The sequence below is a fragment of the Colias croceus genome, chromosome 14, assembly GCF_905220415.1.
Source record: "Colias croceus chromosome 14, ilColCroc2.1".
NCBI lineage: Eukaryota > Metazoa > Arthropoda > Insecta > Lepidoptera > Pieridae > Colias > Colias croceus.
The window spans coordinates 1,038,657-1,058,679 of NC_059550.1; the positions used below are offsets into that span (position 1 = coordinate 1,038,657).

Sequence of the window (20,023 nt, forward strand, 5' to 3'; positions counted from 1 at the left end):
TAGGACTATTTAAAATAAATACTTACAACAAATGCTTCAAATATAAAATAATAAAACTTAGCTTAGTGCAACTGAATAAATGTAGGCTGTATTAAATTATATAATAATATTAATTTTATGGGATTTTATTTTCATATCATTTGAATAAAATTAATACCATCAAACAAATAATCAGTGTCAGGCTTTTATCGATAAATTTGAATATCTTGCGAACAACACTGGTTTCGTAGTCTTCTAGATATTAAATTCAGTTATAAAAAATGCTCTGATCGCGTCACTAGTCACGTAAAATAAGATTATTGGAATAACGGCTTTTATCGATATCGACATTAACTTAATGACAAATAACATTAACCTGTTAAATTGGAAATATCCAATTAAAAGTATCACACTGAGAGTGCGTCTAAAATTTTAAATCAAGTGCTAAAACACGTGTTAAATTTATTAAAAATAATAGTGTTTGTATAAAGTTTAATAACCATAGTGTACACATTAAAAAAAAATTAAAAAAGTGCAACAACGAACATTTTTAAACAACCATAAACCACAGACAATCTATCGACCATAGACCACCAAAAACCACAGATTAGCCATCTCTAAGACGCTTCATCGTTTCTATACAATGGGTTGTAAGCTATCTGCATTAGCATCATCAGAGTTCCATTCGGACCCGTTCCACCGACCACCACCGCCCTCAGATCCGCGGTCACCTTTGACAACCAAGCAACAGTACTGCATGCTCGCTTCGTGGAAGGGAATATACAGACAGATTGAAAGGACCGGCATCATCTTGTTTGTCAAGTAGGTTTGGAGAATTTTTGGTAATGTACAGATACTATTAACGAACATTAGATAATATTTATACCAGTACATGAGACACTACTGAGAACTTAAAGTTTCATCTTTTAGAAAATAAGTTATGTCTTATCGCTCTGGGATCTGGGACTATATACTTAGGTATCTACTATATCCTATTTGGAAAGACCACAATACAATTTTGTAATTGTATGTGTCATACACATTTTTGTCTGTTGTGTTAGGACAGAAAAAAATACTGTTATTTTGTGTTTATGTGTATTCAAAGATCTTACTTGATTTAACTTGTAATCAGGTATAGGTAATTTATTTATTTCAAGTTAAAAGACCAAGTGCAAGTAAAAAAAGTAGTAAAAATCATCTGCATACTCACAAAAGTTAATCTTTTGAACAATTCAATTTTAACATTTCGTTATCAATTTTATCATATTTAATTAATTCAAGCGAATTTCCACCTTTAAAATTTCCGATATTGTTTCATGCTTCGGGGAATAAATACAGTAGATTAATTACTTTTTCACAATGTAAGTAGGTACGTACTAGTTTTTCCATACAATTCACAAAGTACTCTATGCAAAATCGCGTCAAGATCTAATCTATATTTTTTTATATAACTTTGTTTTATTAGACATTTATAAAAAAAATATAATATAATATATTTTTTACTTAATTTACTTTCATAAATGACTAAAATGTAAGTCCATTTAGTTATGGTTACGTAGTCTACCAACTTTTAACCACGTCAAAGTTTATCCGAAATTAGCAATTCGATCAGAGGGATACTCATTAGACCTTTCTAATGGAACTCGATAAACGGTGCTTTTATAAACTTTATTTTGATTTAACCCGAATTTATTACAAGTGCTATGTATGTCTTTAATTAAAGCTTACCCAAAGTCATCTATTTTCCTACTAATATTATAAATGCGAAAGTCTATGAGGATGTGTGTTTGTTACTCTTTCAGGTAAATACTACTGAACCGAATACAATGAAATTTAGCACACATATGATAGGTTTCATCCCGGAAATCCCACGGGAACGGGAACTATGCGGGTTTTTCTTTCAAAACGCGGACTAGGCCGCGGGCGGAAAGCTAGTAATCTATTAAGTATTAAATACACCCAAAACATCACGATATATCGATATGTATAATATAATATAATGTACTTACATCATATATTTACAAATCTCTCGATCGAAATCGATGTTTAAAGATACTTACTGTAAAATTTATTAAAACCGGATTAGCTGATTATTGAATAATTATTCAATTTTTCTTCGTATCATTATAAACTATGCTAGTTGATTCATCTATATTCTGTACTTAATATTATAAAGCTGAAAAGTTTGTTTGTTTGATCGCGCTAATCTCAGGAACTACTGGTCGGATTTATATTTTTTGGTTTTTATGGCATTCAAATGCTTTATAAATATAAATTTATAAATAATAGAAAAAACTCGATCACGAGGCGGGACTCGAACCCGCATCCTTCGCGCCATTCCGGGGCGGATGCCTAACCAACTCAGCCACTCGTGACCCGCCTGAGCAATCGAATTTATTCTATCCTTTCAGTTTTATGTGTCTTAAGGGACACACCGCGCGCCATCTATTGAGATGATTTAACAACCATTTCAACCAATATGAAGCACTTTTCAGTGAATACAATATTGTAACGATGGAACACGACCTTTTCTTGAATTTATATTTTTTGGTTTTTATGGCATTCAAATGCTTTATAAATATAAATTTATAAAGAATAGAAAAAACTCGATCACGAGGCGGGACTCGAACCCGCATCCTTCGCGCCATTCCGGGGCGGATGCCTAACCAACTCAGCCACTCGTTCTTTCACTTCGGAATGGCGCGAAGGATGCGGGTTCGAGTCCCGCCTCGTGATCGAGTTTTTTCTATTCTTTATAAATTTATACTGGTCGGATTTTAAAAATTGTTTCGGTGTTAGATAGCCCATTTATCGAGGAAGGCTACAGGCTATATCATCACGCTAAGACCAACAGGAGCGGAGCAATGCGGGTGAAACCGCGGAGCACAGCTAGTAAATTATATCAATAAAAGACGAGATATAAAAAGGAGTAATAAAGATAAAGTATAATAAAAATATGAGTATGTTTAGAACAATGGTTACTTTTCTATTCGGAATATTTTGGCATCTTCTCAACTATTTCATTCGCAAGATTAGTTTTTACCAAGCTATGAATAAAATATTTTTCTTATACAATAAATTATAAATTGTGGACAGATTTTATAGCATATAATTTCAATAATTTCAAGATTAAAATTATTTCTTTGGCACATTTTGTAGTTTTGGTTTAATTGCTTTTACTTGAGTGCAGTTTTAATAAATTAAGAGTATAAAACTGGCTTTCCGTTCGCAGCATATTTCCCTTATTGTTTGTCCTAACTCAGGTCTCATACTATATTTGCATCAAATTTCATCAAAATCGATTCACTGGCTTAGGCGCGAAGAAGGCAGACATTATACAGATAGCATCACTACATTGTATAAAACAGTCACTTGCACTGTCCCTATGTCCCTTTGTATGCTTAAATCTTTAAAACTACGCAACGGATTTTGATGCGTTTTTTTTAATAATTAAAGTGATTCAAGAGGAAGGTTTTAGTATATAATTTATAAAGTTTTAGACAAAACGGGCGAGCCGCGGGCGGAAAGCTAGTTTATTTAGAAATTAAAGACTTTTTAACGGATTTTAAACGCGATTTAATCATTATATTATTTTCCCGACGTTTCGAACACTTTACAGCGAGCGTGGTCACGGGGAGACTCCCCAGTCAGTCTGTCGTTAAAAAGTCTTTAATTTCTAAATGTATAATACTCGCGTAAAATCAAACCCTAGAAAATACTAAGCTAGTTTATAATAAAAAAAACAAAAAAATAACGTCATTTTCCTCCGCAGATGTTGGTATCTTGCATAATAAGCCTATTTATCCTAAGAAATGGAAACCCCATAACTATGCCCATCACATACTTCTAAAACTTGAACCGATTCTCTCCATCCATCACAGTCAAGCGTAAACCCTTATGATCGATTACACTGAACTAAGTATGGAGACGATATTAAACTAATGTAACACTTATGAGGTAGTTTCATAACATATGGGAGGAGTAATTTTCGGTTTAATTACATTTTAAAAAATTATTGTTGTTGCCATTTTAATGATTAAAATATCTCTATCTAGGATGTGGTAAATAATTTATGTGTTATCTATGAACATATTTTATGAAAAAACTGTAGTTTTGCGTATAACTATTACAGTTAACAAAAAAATATAGAAAAATCCTTCCTTTTATTAGATCTATAAGACGGACATCTGATATATTTTGTCGTATAAAATAAAACTAAAATACATAAAATGAGGATAGAAATTAGCATTTTCTCAACTCAAAGAGAACAAGGCGGAGGAAAGCTAGTGATTATGTAAATAAAGACGTAACTGTCGAGTTGGTTTCAACGTATATTACATGCAACGTGACATTTGCTATTTCACTTCAGTAGGAGTAATCTTTTTAGTGTAGTCTACGGTAGAGGAAATAAATTAACGTATCGAACGCTCTGAACGAATGTGTTGAATAACTAATTACGATACGAATCAAAATTAGAAATAAAACTAAATTCACCAAGTGCTCATTTTTCATTGTTAAATACTTTACAATTGACAGTTGAAATTACAGTGGTTTAACGAAGTTTTATCACTTTGTTTGTATACTCAATTAAATAAATAAAACATTTATCCTTGAATAAATAAATGCATAAAGTAAAGCTTAAAGCATATCAAATGGAATAAATACCCAAGACTCGTGTAACGTTACAATAAAACAGAAACATAAAATCCATTTCTAGTTCAGCGAATCTCCAGCCATGTTTTGATTTAAAAGTTTTAATCGAAAGTGTACAAAAACTGTAAAAGTGCAGAACTGCGCTTTCTACAAAGTTACAATGAGAAAATTCTGCAGTTACAGGGCATTCAGACACCTATGCTTCATTTTTGCGAAATGTTCATAATATTTTATTCATACCGCTCCGCTTTCTTCATTCCTCAGTGAGGATAGAAAACTTCGACAGTTAACTTCCTCATGAATAAGTTTAAACATTAATTGCGTTAATTGGATAACACTTCTAGCGATTAAAACGATAATCTAACATTTATAAATTAGAATATTTTCAGTAATATTTTTACCGTTTTTAATCAGAATTGCTCCTATTATTTATTCAGTTATAATATCGACAAATGACAATGTAGCATTTGCTGCATGATATCCTTGAACCCCCGGTTTTACACGTGGCAGCAAAATTAAAACTGCCAACGTTTGTTCGTTTATCTGCATACCAAATTTCATTTAAACCATCCATTAGTTTTTGCATAAAAGAGTAACGAATGTATTCACATTTCACATATATGTAAACATGTTACTTTTCTATTTTATTAGTAACTATATAGGTATGTATGACTTCGTCCGCTTTGTAGAAAACTTAACAAATTAAGTATATATTTATATTAAAACATTTCTTAAGAACCACTCTATTAAAAATACCACATCAAAATCCGTTGAGTAGTTTTAAAGATCTAATCGTACTGTATCGGCACGGACAGGGAGTGATAGCGATTTTGAAAGCAAAATAAAAAACACTACTGCGATATCACTACATAGGTACTGCATAGTATAAAAATACTATGTAAGTAGTAAGTAATGACGAATTTTGTAATGAAGATTCATAAGTGCTTCTAGAAGAAGTCTAATTGAATAAATAAATGTTTGAGTTTGAGTTTCAGTAGAGTTAATTTAATTCATTCTACTTTATTAGAGCACATGATTTATAATATAATTAAAATTTATAACATTACCGTAAACCGCAAGTGGTTTTAAGTCACATTTGTACACTGAAATTTAATCGGCTTTTGTTTGATTAATGAATTGGAATAGGGATATTTTGCGGCGAGGTTTTGACCTCTTCATAAATTATACTAGTCCACGGTCAGAGGTGATTCATGTTTATGAAAACGATTTAAATCGAATCCCTGTATTGCCCTGTATTTCATGTTGCTATGTTATTTATAATTTACTATTACTTATAAAAAATTAAAGATAGGTATAATATTTAGCCCTCCTCTCCTGCGGTTACAAAATATAATATCTTAATATTACATGTATATAAATCTCGTGTCACAATGTTTGTCCTCAATGGAATCCTAAACCACTTAACCGATTATAAAAAAATTCGCATACCATGTGCAGTTCAATCCAACTTGAGAGATAGGATAGTTTTTATGAAAAAAAACCACGGGCGAAGCCGGGGCGAACCGCTAGTATTGTTGTAAATAATTATAAGCGTATTAAGAAAAACACGGAAAAATAAACCTTAAAACCTTCTTGCGTGTGCTACTTAATTGCGTGTAAAGAGCCTTCATTATAAAACATCCTCTAGGACAAGTCCTCAAAACGACAAAATTATTCCCACTTAATTCAGCTCATCAGGAAGCGAGACATCCCGATACATTTAAATGAAGCATTATACCAACGCTTTGTTTAGTTCACTCAATGAATTCGTAGACATTTATGGCGACGAAACCATTCAAACTATTGTTTTGTGCTGCATTTGCATCGAAACGATTAGTCTGTCAATAACCTGAGATACACATAGAGCGTTTTATAAAACGAAACTTTATTTGCGTACGGCTCCTAAAAATCAGCGATGTTTATATATAGCATTCTCGAATACATTTTTAGGGTTCCCTACCCCTGAGGGTCCAAACAGGACCTTATTCCTGATACTACGTCTGTCTGTCTGTGTGCCCGTCCGTCGCATGAACCGTGATAGATAAACAGATTGATTTTCAGGGATGATGATGTATTTCTGTTTCTATAACAACGAACATAAAACAAATCGTAGTTAAACAACGGTATGCACGGTCATAAATTTTGTAGGTGATATTTTTTTACAGCTATAATTGTTCTTTAGCCTATTTGTAACGAGCTGGGCCGAATTTTATTACCAGTGCAGCATAGCAGCGTTTAAGTATTTGCTTAAAGCAAATAGGTACTTAAACTATTATATTACTAAAATATAATCTAATATATATTTATCTCGTGTCACAATGTTTGTCCTCAATGGACTCCTAAACCACTTAACCGATTATAATAAAATTCGCACACCATATTGTGCAGTTCGATCCAACTTGAGAGATAGCGATAGTTTAAATCTCAAATCGTTTTAGAGAAAGCGGGAGAAGCCGCGGGCAGTAAGCTAGTCCTTCTTATAAATGACTGGCTATTGGTATTCAAACATTGTAGGCTATAGAGCTAAGCTGTAGGTAGACGCTTATCTTATAGCCTTGAGCTGAGATGTTATATACGAGTCTACAAATAGTCTCTTTATAGGATACAATTGTTTCTTGCGTGTGATGTAATAAAATTTTAAGAAAGTCACTTATTAATTTGAAGAGTTTATAAAAATAATAATTATCAAAATCCTTCTAATATTATAAATGGGAAGATGTATGGATGGATGATTGGCATTCACGCAAATACTACTGAACCGATTACAATGAAATTTGGTATGTAGCTGAACCAGCGGGCGAAGTCAAAGGCGGAAATCTTGTTTATTTATATGTTATGGTATCTAGTATGAGTGTAGACATACACTCATATTACCATGATTGTTTTTTCTGAAAATTAAATAATACAAACTTGTTTATACGCGTATTTCTTAATAAATTAGCACATACAAGCTTTGTCATACACGTTAAAATTAAATTGAAACATTATAAAACGTAAACAAAGAGTGAAAGAACAAAGGAGTGTTCAGAGGTAGGTTTTAAGTGTTCTTGTTTGTATCTACCGCTCCATCCCTTCATTTGATATTGTGGTTCTTAAACTTTACACAATTTGTTACTTGAAAAATCATATTTTTAAACAATTTGATGCTGTAAAACTGAGAATTAAAATTGGTTATATATTAATTATTATCCTATGTTTTGGTTTATTCTGGCGTGATTGGTAATCTAGATAATATTTGTTATTCTAATAACAAATATTATCTAGATTACCTAGATTTATCTAGATTATATTGTGAATAGATATTGATCCTGTATTTTTACTTCAAAATCTAAATATAATAAATATGAGTGTTCTTTTGTATCCTTTATTTCTATTGTTTTAGAAAGGCAAAAGAAAACATAGTGAATGTAAAATTAAGTGAAACTTTATTGTTTTCTTGTTAATTTAACACAATTCTAAATACTTACATAGTTCGGACTTTTAAGTTAACCTCTTTAATTATCGATTTTCGTACTTTTTCTCTTTGTCCAGACAAACATTGGGAATCTCTGGCTAGAGGGAGGTTGGAATACAATTACGCGCGGACTCAGTTGCAAGGTACAGTCGCGGAGAAATTTCTTTTGATCTCGAACATGTTATACAAAATCCTGATTGAATTTATATAACGCTAAGAGAATGTTGATTATTTCGCCACAAGCTGAGTATCGAATAAATGAGTAACGGTGATGTATTTGAGGTTATGGTTTTTTGTGTGTAATTTATTTTAGAGGCCCTTTTTTCTCGTAAAGACTATATGATATCTTTTGATCTGTAAACATTTGTAGAAATTATGGGAAGGTTTAAACGGTAAAGAATAAATGACAGGAAAATTGACTTTCACAAATACATATATTATGTAGAGTAACTGTGCCTCGTCACTAGTTCCTGAGATTAGCGCGTTCAAACAAACAAACAAACTCTTCAGCTTTATAATATTTATGGTATAGATAATAACCAAGTTAACGGCCTTTTGCTAAACAACCCGGTTAACTTATTCTGTTTATTATTACATAACTTTTCTGTTGATGTATATTAATTAATAATATACTTATTGACCTTTTTCTGCTGCCTGTACTTTCAATAGCACGTGCTCGCTGCACTACAGGCCGTCTTGTCAATCACTTGTCACACGATTGACTCGCTCGTTACATACATGTTATTGCTTCGGACCATCTAGTATCAACGAAGCTTGGATCTGGACTAATTAAGTGAGCTTAATTGGAATTCGTTGGTGAATCTTAACTACGTGTTTATGATAGTTTTATGGGATATGCTGTAGTTCCACCTGGAAGATTTGGTATTTTATAAAGATGATATGTATATAGAGTGGTTAAATTTATTTTCTTCATGCATAGTATATTAGAATTATGAGTTTTATTGTGATTTTATGGTAAAAGAGATAAGTAACGAAATTTGTTTCGATAATTCAATGTAAGTTAATAGCGAGAATAAGCCACACGATTGCGAATATATATTTGTTGTATTAATTTACTCGGAAAATTCTACACTAAGAACTATTAAAGTGTCTTACTGAAGCTGGCGTAATGATGGATGTATGGAAGATTAAAATAAGACAAAGTTTATATTTAAAAAAATGATTTTCAAACACTGGTTTACATTTAAATTGTAGAAATCTAATCATTAAAATCTCAGTCCAAAGGATTTACAGAATCAGGGATTATCTCTATTTTTGATATCGTAGAATGATCAGAACTTTCATTATGCTCTTATTAATTTTCACTTTCCCCACTGCTATCTGCTACCTGTGTAGAGGTAAATAATCATTTTATCGGAAAATTCAACTTTGAAACAAAACTAAGAAGGTTATGTAACAGCAGCTCTATATAATTCCATACAGAGATAATACGTGCGGTCACCACCAATATATAAAGACGACTGACGGATTTTTGAATTATTTGACTGACAGGCTACCGTCACCTATCGCCTGAATTGTTTTCGATTGTGTATGATTCTGAATTGACTCCTATTTCTTTTGAACAAGGTGCAAAATGCAAGTGCATTGTTTAGGGCACTTACGATTCAATGATTCGGGGTGATTCGGGTGTTTCTGGAAATACGATAATTAGCGAAGATCTGCATGCGCATTATTAATTTTGGAGTACTGTACTTACGTGTATTCCAAGATGATGTCTTTTATTCGAATAGTTTAATAGTTACTGCTTTATTAAAGTTTTATGAGATAAGCAGTTCCACCTTCAAGATTCATTATTTAGCAAAAATAGAATATAATATACGTCAAACTGGGAGATAGTGACTATTTATAAAAAAAAAACACCAAAATCGATTCGTCAGTTTATGAACTACGGTTTTAATAAATATACAAAAGGACCGTATATAAATTTCTAGCATATTATGCTGTTTACGGTATCAATATTGACGAACAATTTATCAACTAAGAGATACTTTCGATTATAACCTTTTAATACATCTTACTTTCACAAAAGCCTAAAGATTATCTTCCCTTAACATGACATTTCTAATAATATTATTAAGGGAAATTCAAGTATTATGAGTGAAACTTGAGTTTCACCTGAGGGTAATAGAACCTCTCTAATGACCTATAACAAGGTATGTGCTCATTATTAGACCCATTCAGGTATGTATGAAGTGCGTAGGTACTAGATATTAATGTGTATTCGTACTTTAGAACAGTACTATTAGGCCGGTTGCAGAGCTTGACCGACCATCAGTGCGTACGTCAGTCGCGCTTGTCATATACTCATATTATGTATGGCAATTCATAAAACCGTTCATAGCTAGACCGACCATACGCACGCGTAAGTGTCATAGTCATACACATTGTTGATGCGTATCGTCAGGACCGACGGTACGCACTGATGGTCGGTCAAGCTCTGCAACCATTCTTATCCATATAATCGGTCGTTGACCTATTTTATCTTTTACAAATTATTTATGTATGTCTCAATATTGCGTCTGTGAAATAAAATGTTTGGAAAATCGTTGGTTTGTGATTTGATTTGGTATATTTATAAAACAAATACATTTTACTTTTTAAATTTCTTCATTTATTTTATTCACAATTCTGTCAATAAATATTTAATAAAAGCATATTTATAAAAATAAACGATCGTTTATTAACTAGTGCAATTAATTCCGCTTCCATCGAAAACAAAAAGCTAATATAAGTAGTAGTATTTATAACAGTGTATTTTCTTTGAAAACATTAATCAAAGGAATGCATTATAAAGTTAAATTAGCTGAGAACATTCTAGCGAATATGAAAACAAAATATTCCGATAGAACATTCTAGAAAACATTTCAATGAAATTTGCTTCAATCGAAGCTCTATAATGCAGTTGAGCAAAACGACAATAATTTGAATCTATTATAATATTTTCCATTCTACATTGTTTGACGATTGATTTTAATGTTCTTGATTTGTTTTGCCAGACGATTTTCATGAATAGGAATGAATTATTTAATAAATGTTATACCTACCTATAATTTAATAAATAATAAAAAATAAATATTCGTTTGTAGAACTTAAATAACAGGATGTTTATGAAATTCTTAAAAAACTACGAAATAGTTTACTTATTACTTATTTTACTACTGTTAGTTTACTTTCTCAATATGGATGTTTGTACCAAGTAATCTCCAAAACGAGCGCATCGATTTTGACGGGATTCGTAGAAGATAGCTTATATCATAAGATAATTTCATGTCAATTTTACAATGCAAAAAAGGCCTGTCCAATATCCTATTGAACATCAACTGAGATGAGCATTATCGATATTATTGAGATTGAACACTATTTATTGTCGAAATGAGCTTTACAATGCAAACGAAGGGAATAATTCAGTACATTCACTGATTAATTTAACAATAATGTTGTAAATGCAAATATACGTCGAAACACTTTAATAAAGTAATTGCTTTTAAATATATTTATAAAATTTTGGAACGCCCAATCTTCTAATAAAGATACTTACTTCTTCTTGATAATAAAGATACTTAAATCGCAGAATACTATACTAGACTACACTCTAATTAAATAAAACTTACATATTCCGTAGATGCAAATAAAATGATTTATAAAGTATGTGAATAAAACTTAGATAGTACGGATCAGCTTTTATTATCTAAATTTATAGTTAGCATAACAAGCTACCAAATCCACCGTCCACCGGAGATCGACGTCAAATAATTTCATATCAAAGCTTCTTGTGTTTCGTACGTAGAAGCGTAGGCCTCTATGGGCGGTGATATTAGCTTAAAATCAGTCGTTCCACCACATAAGCGATGATATAGTCACTTTCCATCAGTCCTTCTACCACATTTGCCTTGGTACTATAATATTACTAGCTGTATTCTGCGGATTTACCAGCATTGCATTCTCATTTGTCTACAGCATAGCATTCTCAATAAATCGACTGAAATAATTTTTCAAATCGGATAAGTAGTTCCAGAGATTAGCGCGTTCAAGCAAACAAACAAAGCTTTATAATATTAATATCGAATCTAAAATATAACACTGTTTCCAGATTGTTCGAAGAGAACGAAGACCTGCTGCACCTCTTCGAGAAATTCCGGGAGCTTCGTACGAAGGAAGCTATCGTGAGTTCTGCAGAACTGGCTGAACATGCGACCCAGGTGATGCATACCCTGGATGAAGGGATAAAGGGCCTGGGTGATATGGACTCGTTCTTCGCGTATGTGAGACACGTGGGTAGTACGCACCGACAGGTCCCTGGGTTTAAAGCTGAGAATTTTATGGTAAGAGGTTATATAATATATAATTATGTATGTTTTGTTTCAATAGTATTTTTGATTAAAATAAGAAATATGATTTGAAAAAAATATCCCATTGACACATACGTGTTAAAACGATTTTGTATAAATTTTTGGTTAAATATAATTAACAGAACATTAACAACAAAGGCAAAAGCATCTAGTACCATTGCTGAAATATAAACCGAACGATTGCGTTCACATGTGTAACACTTAGCACAAAATAATTTCCTAATAAGTGCGCCGATTAATAAAGAGCCTAGGTCATTAATAAAACAGCTGATTTAACCAGATGGCTGCGACATACTCATAGCCAGATGGAACTTTTAGAATTATCTCTCTCTTTAAAATAAGATAGTGGAAAGTGAATCTATTGCGTGCTCCGTGAAATGTAGAGCTACTGATAAAATTTATTCTAATATTTTTAACAATGCAAAATAATTATAAATATTACATATTAATAATTAATAAATAGTTACTTTATTATTATACAATATGTATAAGTGGATATAAAAATAATACCAACAGTTTTATTAGTCCAATCATATTACTCGGATTCATCAAAATTTTGACTTTAAATTGAAACCAAGAATCGAATTATAAAGAATACCTTACCAGTTATCTTTATTCATTTATTCATTTTATTCTCCTCGCCAAGCTTGGGGCTAACGGCGATTTTTATGGCTCGACAAATTTAATATCTTTTGTTTTGGTGAATTTAATCAAAATTTTCCGAAATAATTTATCTATAGATAATAATGTATGCCTGTGGGGTAAATTGATAGACTGAATATTAAAACATATCACTTGACAAACATCTGAATACAAATTTAATCGCAAGAATTTGTAAGAAATAATCGTTTTAGGATGAATAGATGTTTATTACCTACATTTTCACGCAAAAACAGGTCATCGGTTCCTATTAATTTCATATTAATCATTCTGATACTTAAATTATAGTCTAGAATTGCACTAAGACTTTTAAAATTATATCTAGGTACGACGCGAAACCACGGACTTTAGGTAGTCTATAATAAATCTATGTTATGTACTAATACAAACTCTGATAACAAAGTTAAAACGGTTTGGGCAATTATTAATGGCGAAATGGGCAAAAGCCAATCAAATAGTACCATAAAACTTGTTAATGCTGGTAGGGTCATTGACAAAAGTGCTGATGTTGCGCTTGCTTTTGAAGACTTTTTTAGTAGTGTCCCTGCTAGTATTACCGAAAAATTAAATTCCTCATCAGCGCTTGCGGAGTCCTACTTGAGGGACCATGTTGCTGAGTGTAATGTATTATTTGAATTGCGACATGTGACTGCAGAGGAAATTGTTAAAACTTTTAAAACATTAAACTTAAAAAAAACATGTGATCTCTGGGGAATGTCTGTAAATTTAGTAAATAATATTATAGAAAACATTGCCAACCACTTAGCGTTTATATTTAATCAATGTTGTGACTGTGGTATATTCCCTGATTTATTAAAGTTAAGTAAAGTAATTCCTTTATTTAAAAGTGGTGACCAAGAAGACTGTAATAACTATAGGCCAATTTCCATTTTACCAACTTTGAGCAAAGTCTTCGAGAAATTAATTTTAAACCAATTATGTAGTCATTTTGTATCAAATGGTTTACTGCACGCCAAACAGTTTGGTTTCACAAAGGGGCGCTCTACTACTGATGCTGGAATAGCTCTTTTGTCACATATATATAAAGCATGGGAAAATTCAAAGAATGCTTTAGGGATATTCTGTGACCTTTCTAAGGCTTTTGACTGTGTAGAACATACCACTCTATTACGGAAACTAAATTTTTATGGTATTAAAGGTTTATCTCAGGACCTCATAGCTTCATATCTTCAGAACAGGGTACAAACCGTTGTTGTTAATGGAGAGAAATCTCGCGGTGCGCCGATTAACATAGGTGTTCCGCAGGGATCTATCTTAGGACCGTTTTTGTTCTTAGTATATATTAATGACCTACCTTATTATTTGCAGGATATGTGTGAAATAGTACTGTTTGCAGATGATACCTCATTAATATTTAATGTGGATAGACATGACTCAAACGTTGACGAAGTAAACTCTGCTCTTTTACGCATATCCAATTGGTTCACTGCTAATAATTTATTATTGAATGCAAAAAAAACAAATTGTGTAGAATTTATCCTTCCAAATGTAAAAAAGGTGAAAAGGGATATTATTTTAAACGGGGAGGTATTATACCCTGTGGATTCTACTGTTTTTCTTGGATTGACACTAGATGAGAAGTTACAATGGGGGGCCCATGTTGCCGCCACCGCTGCTAAGCTTAGTTCAGCTGCATATGCAGTTCGAAGAATAAGGCATCTCACCGATGTAGACACGGCTAGATTGGTTTATTTTAGCTACTTTCATAGCATTATGTCCTATGGAATTCTGCTATGGGGCAGGGCTGCAGATATTGAAACTATATTTATATTACAGAAAAGAGCCATACGCTCTATATATAATTTACGTGCTAGGGACTCACTAAGAGATCTCTTTAAGAATACTGGTATCCTCACTGTACCATCACAGTATATATTTAATAATATTTTATATGTACACAAAAACGCAGACTCACACACAAGAGTAGGAGATAGACACTGTTATGGCACAAGGAACAGAAATAAAATTGAAATGCCATTTTACCGGTTAGCTAAAGTTAAAAATTCATTTATGGGTCAAGGTATACTTTTTTACAACAAAATTCCTCATAGTATTAAAGAGTTTAGTAGTGCTAAATTTAAGAATTATGTAAAAAACGTCTTAGTTCAGAGAGCCTATTACGGCATTAGGGAATATATGGAAGATAAAAACCCATGGAGGGTTGTCGCGTGAGAACCGCAGGACAGTTCTTTGGCATATTATGATAATATATACGTACGGTTACTTACATATTTTGTAAAATTAAATTGTAATACTGAAATGATTTAAAGGAGCAACTATGGAGTTTCTTGCCGATTCTTCTCCATAGATACTGCTTTCCGAATCGGTGGTAAATGATAAAAATATGTATTGACGTTTCAAAAGTGCTTCTCGAAGAAGTCTAATTGAATAAATAAATGTTTGAGTTTGAGTTTGAATATTATATAGGTAAGCTGAAAAGTGAAAAGATTGTTTGGTCGGTTGAACGCACTAATCTCAGGAACTATGCTTACTATTTGAAAAATTCTTTCAGTGTTAGATAGCATTTATCGTGAAAGGCTATAATTTCATCACGCTATGACCTATATAGAAGCGGGACAATGCCGGAAACCACGGGGCGTAGGTCATAGGCGTCATAAATAAAACTTATAGTACCTACACATTTTTTCCTAGTTGATATTCATACTCTTTCTTTCAGATATCTTGTACATATAATTTTTCTGATAACAAACTTCTAAGACATCCATTCAAGCATCTAGAACCCAATAGAAGTCCTTAAGAAGACTTATAACAACAGTGTAAAATGAAACCGAGCGAAATGTAGCGGAAAGAACGACTTTAATTAACCCGCCAAAGGCTCGAGTTTTCGCCTTATTTAACAAAAATTAAAAAGTCCGCTACTCTCATAGAGTATAAAATAAATGGTTCGGATAATATTTCAGCAAATTTAATAGCAATGGATACTTCCTTTGTTGTGAATGCGATATTAATTATATTCGAAAAGTTATTATGTAAAGTCGTTCATTGCTAATTAATTACAAAATTCAACTGTTTGACAAAATACAGGCATTCGTTGTATGAAAATGGAAGTAGGTATGTGCAGTTATTTTATTTATATTATTACCTATATGGTGTAACATGGCTTTGATTTATATAACTAGCTTTCCACCCGCGGCTTCGCCTGCTTCGACTTAAACCCAATAAATTACTATCTATTTAAAAAAACCTAATCAAAATCCGTTGCGTAGTTTGAAAGATTTAAGCATACAAAGGGACATAGGGACAGAGAAAGCGACTTTGTTTTATACTATGTAGTGATAAAGGTACTTAGATAATTAATTTATGGATATAAAAATATTTATTGAAAATTCAAACAATAGAACAACGAAACATAGAAAATGATATTTACATAACCCTTATTAATTATAAAACATTTCAACTTGAAAGAGTTTCAAATACTCAGTTTTCTTAATTAACCATTCATCGTGTAATCCCCAATTAACGTAATTATAATTCCCTCAAAAATATCGTGTTTTGTTCAGTATTCGGTATTTTAGAAAATTATTTCGAGTTGAAAATTAAAGGATAAATTACAAGTAAAATTAGGTATAGTTGTATAAAAACTACTAAAAGTTTCTTCTAATATTACATATCAGAAAGTATACGAGGGAATTAATAAATAGCGAAACTGATTTTGATGAATATTAGCATAGCAGTAGACGTGAAAATAATATTAAAAGGATTAAAATAAAGCACAATATTTTACAATTATTATATCAAAGGTTGCTGCATGATTAAACGTTAAGTGCAACCTTGCATGTGAGCGAAGCCGCGAGCGGAAAGTTGGTTTTATATATTATTTACTTTTGCTTACAGAAGTAGTAAACTGCGGCTACAATATAACTTTTTAATAGTTTTCAAAATAACTGCCAAGTTTTTAATAATCTAATCTTACATAGAGTATAATTTTAAATCTTATAAAAACTGGTTCTTTCTTTACTTCTTTCGTTATTTTAGGATTTCTCAATGTTATTGATACTTCACCTATCACCATAATAAACTAAGCATCAATACCAATAAAAATAAAAACTATTTTTTTTACAGAAAATATGTAATTTTTACAGAAAATAGAGCAGCCATTCCTGGAAGCAGCAAAAACAACGCTTGGCGATAGATATACACCAAACATCGAAAATATCTACAAACTGACCATCCGATTTATCCTGGAAAATCTGGTGAAGGGTTACGAAGACGCCGCCCCTGTGAACACAAGTGAAACTTGATTTGGTCGGATTATAGCGCTCTAGATGTAAGGCATAGAATACCTAGGTTAGATCTTTCACTCCTCTGCTAAATGTAATTTTGTCAAATAAATTATGTTTGTCATAAGTGTCATTTTGCAAGCAATTTTTTTTAATAATAATCTAGACACGCGGCAGCGTGTCAAGCCGAGTTCAAGCGAAGAGAACTGGCGAGCAGCAGCCGTGTGTATATTTACACGAACCATTTCGAGCCACTTTTCACCCCCTTATAACTCGAAAACTATTTAAGTTATATAAACCAAATTTGGTACATATCAAGAGGACCTCAAGATAAACAAGAACCTTAAATTTCATAAATACAGATTAAACAGTTGCGTAGATATTAATATCCAAAAATCGCAATTTTTAAGACTGACTGACTTATAGACATATACAAAACCTAACCCACTTCCAGATGTCCTAGAAAGTTCAAATTTTGTAATCAACTAGGTAATAGTGAGTGTACAAAGGAAAAAATCAGAAAATACTGAATTTATTTGTACCTAATTTTTTTTTCAATGACATAAATTTTGTTTGTATGGAAAAATGGAAAAGTTTAAAAAAAAAGAAAATAGTATATTCACCTTACTAGTCTTAAAAAATAGATCAAAACTAATCAGTGGCCGAAAAAAATTTTGAAATCCATCAATAAATGACTGAGATATAGATTATTGAAGTTTACATATTTTAGGACGAAACATCTGTAGATTCGAAGCGCCTCTGACATCAAACTCACTCGCGCTAGTATCGCTAGGGCGGATTACTTCGATTGCATGATTTCTTTTTTCAAAACTGTTATTAAACGTAAAATAAAAGAAAATTGTAATAAAAATATTGCCTTTATTTCTCATACAGTTAAAAATAATATATAATTTTACATATTCACATTTATTTATTCTTTATTTATGAGTGTTTAGTTTAGTTTTAATTTCAGTGTAAATAAATAAATAAAATCTTTATTTTGCTTCAAACATGGTATTCAATGGTGATACAATTATATTAATAAAGCACAAACATGTTTAGCCAATACAAGCATGCAAAAATAATTACCATAAATGGTGTAATGGAAGAAGGCTTCGTCGAAGGTCGAAATGATTTAATTTGCGTAATATTAATATGAGTGAAACATCTTTAGGCGCGTTTAGAGTAAAATTTCAAGATCGCGTCATGGCAATACTGTAACGTCATGGAGTAAGGCGATGATTCTTCTACAACGATCTTTGCATCTTGGTAATAGTGTGTGAGAGCACGCTTAACATGAGCATTAACTTAAACTGACCATCCGTTCAAAACCTGACATTGGCAGAATCCGTCCTCACTAGGATCGGGAATTGCTATTTGAAAAAAAGAAGAAGAAGAAGAATAGTGTGTGTACAAATTCACGCTGGATGTTTAGAAAATCATGTAATCTTTTAAACAGAAAACGAGTTTAAAAAATTGCAGATAATGACGGGGCAATGTGCGCTGACATTCATAACATACAAGAAAATATAGAAAATAATACTAAACAAACCATACATAGAAACCGCAAGAAAAAAAAATCGTATATAATAAAAAGTATTATATTTATAAAGTAAATCAAATTTGCAGAGTAATTTTCTGTACAAAAAGTAATGATATCCCACCAAAAACATAAATGTAAAAATTGGAGCCGAGTTCAATCGTTGACTTAATTTGCCAAAAAAAGAAATGAGATCTAAATGTGTGCCAAGTTCTGCAGACAGTCCAGAAATTTATTTACAAAGATGTATTAAGTTCTTAGGTTGACTGAAAACTCAATTGTTTTATTTTCCCTTAGAGAACAATGTTTATTCCAAAATATAACTTTTTTAATTTGAATAATATAATTATTTTCACAAAGCAAACAACTAATGACCTATTGAACCCCATAATTTGATGAGGCTAGTTTTACATAGGTACTGTTTATATTTTGTGAGGTTCTAAAAACTAGCCTCATCAAATTATGGGGTTCAATAGGTCATTAGTTGTTTGCTTTGTGAAAATAATTATATTATTCAAATTAAAAAAGTTATATTTTGGAATAAACATTGTTCTCTAAGGGAAAATAAAACAATTGAGTTTTCAGTCAACCTAAGAACTTAATACATCTTTGTAAATAAATTTCTGGACTGTCTGCAGAACTTGGCACACATTTAGATCTCATTTCTTTTTTTGGCAAATTAAGTCAACGATTGAACTCGGCTCCAATTTTTACATTTATGTTTTTGGTGGGATTTTATTAACTCTAGTTGTTTTATGGCAACTCTATTGATATATGTTTAGAAACATAGATTTATTACACATGTAGTATGAGTGAAGATTGATCTTATATTTTTATAATACTGCACTATGAGAATAAAGCTTTAGGATAATTATAAGCCAAATAATAGTTTAACATAAGAATCTGCCATATTACCGATAAAAACGTTAAAAAGATTACTACCCTTTGACCAAATACCACCACTTATTCAACACTAGTTTATGAAGAAGATATTCTGTAATGTTATTATTTCTTTATTAAATAAAAGTATTTCTAATAATAATATTTATTTTACAAATGTTGTTTCATTGTTTACAAAAAACCATAGTAAAAGCTTGAAAATTAT

The 20,023-nt window shown here is 31.6% G+C and overlaps 1 protein-coding gene across 1 annotated transcript; it reads left to right on the forward strand.

Moving 5' to 3' along the window:
* The first annotated feature begins 497 nt into the window (after window positions 1-497).
* LOC123697126 (neuroglobin-like) lies at window positions 498-17,528 on the forward strand. The gene is made up of 3 exons (XM_045643542.1): window positions 498-801; window positions 12,198-12,429; window positions 17,241-17,528. The coding sequence occupies exons 1-3, from the start codon at window positions 623-625 to the stop codon at window positions 17,397-17,399; spliced, it is 570 nt and encodes a 189-aa protein (XP_045499498.1). The 5' UTR covers window positions 498-622; the 3' UTR covers window positions 17,400-17,528.
* Window positions 17,529-20,023: the final 2,495 nt, after the last annotated feature.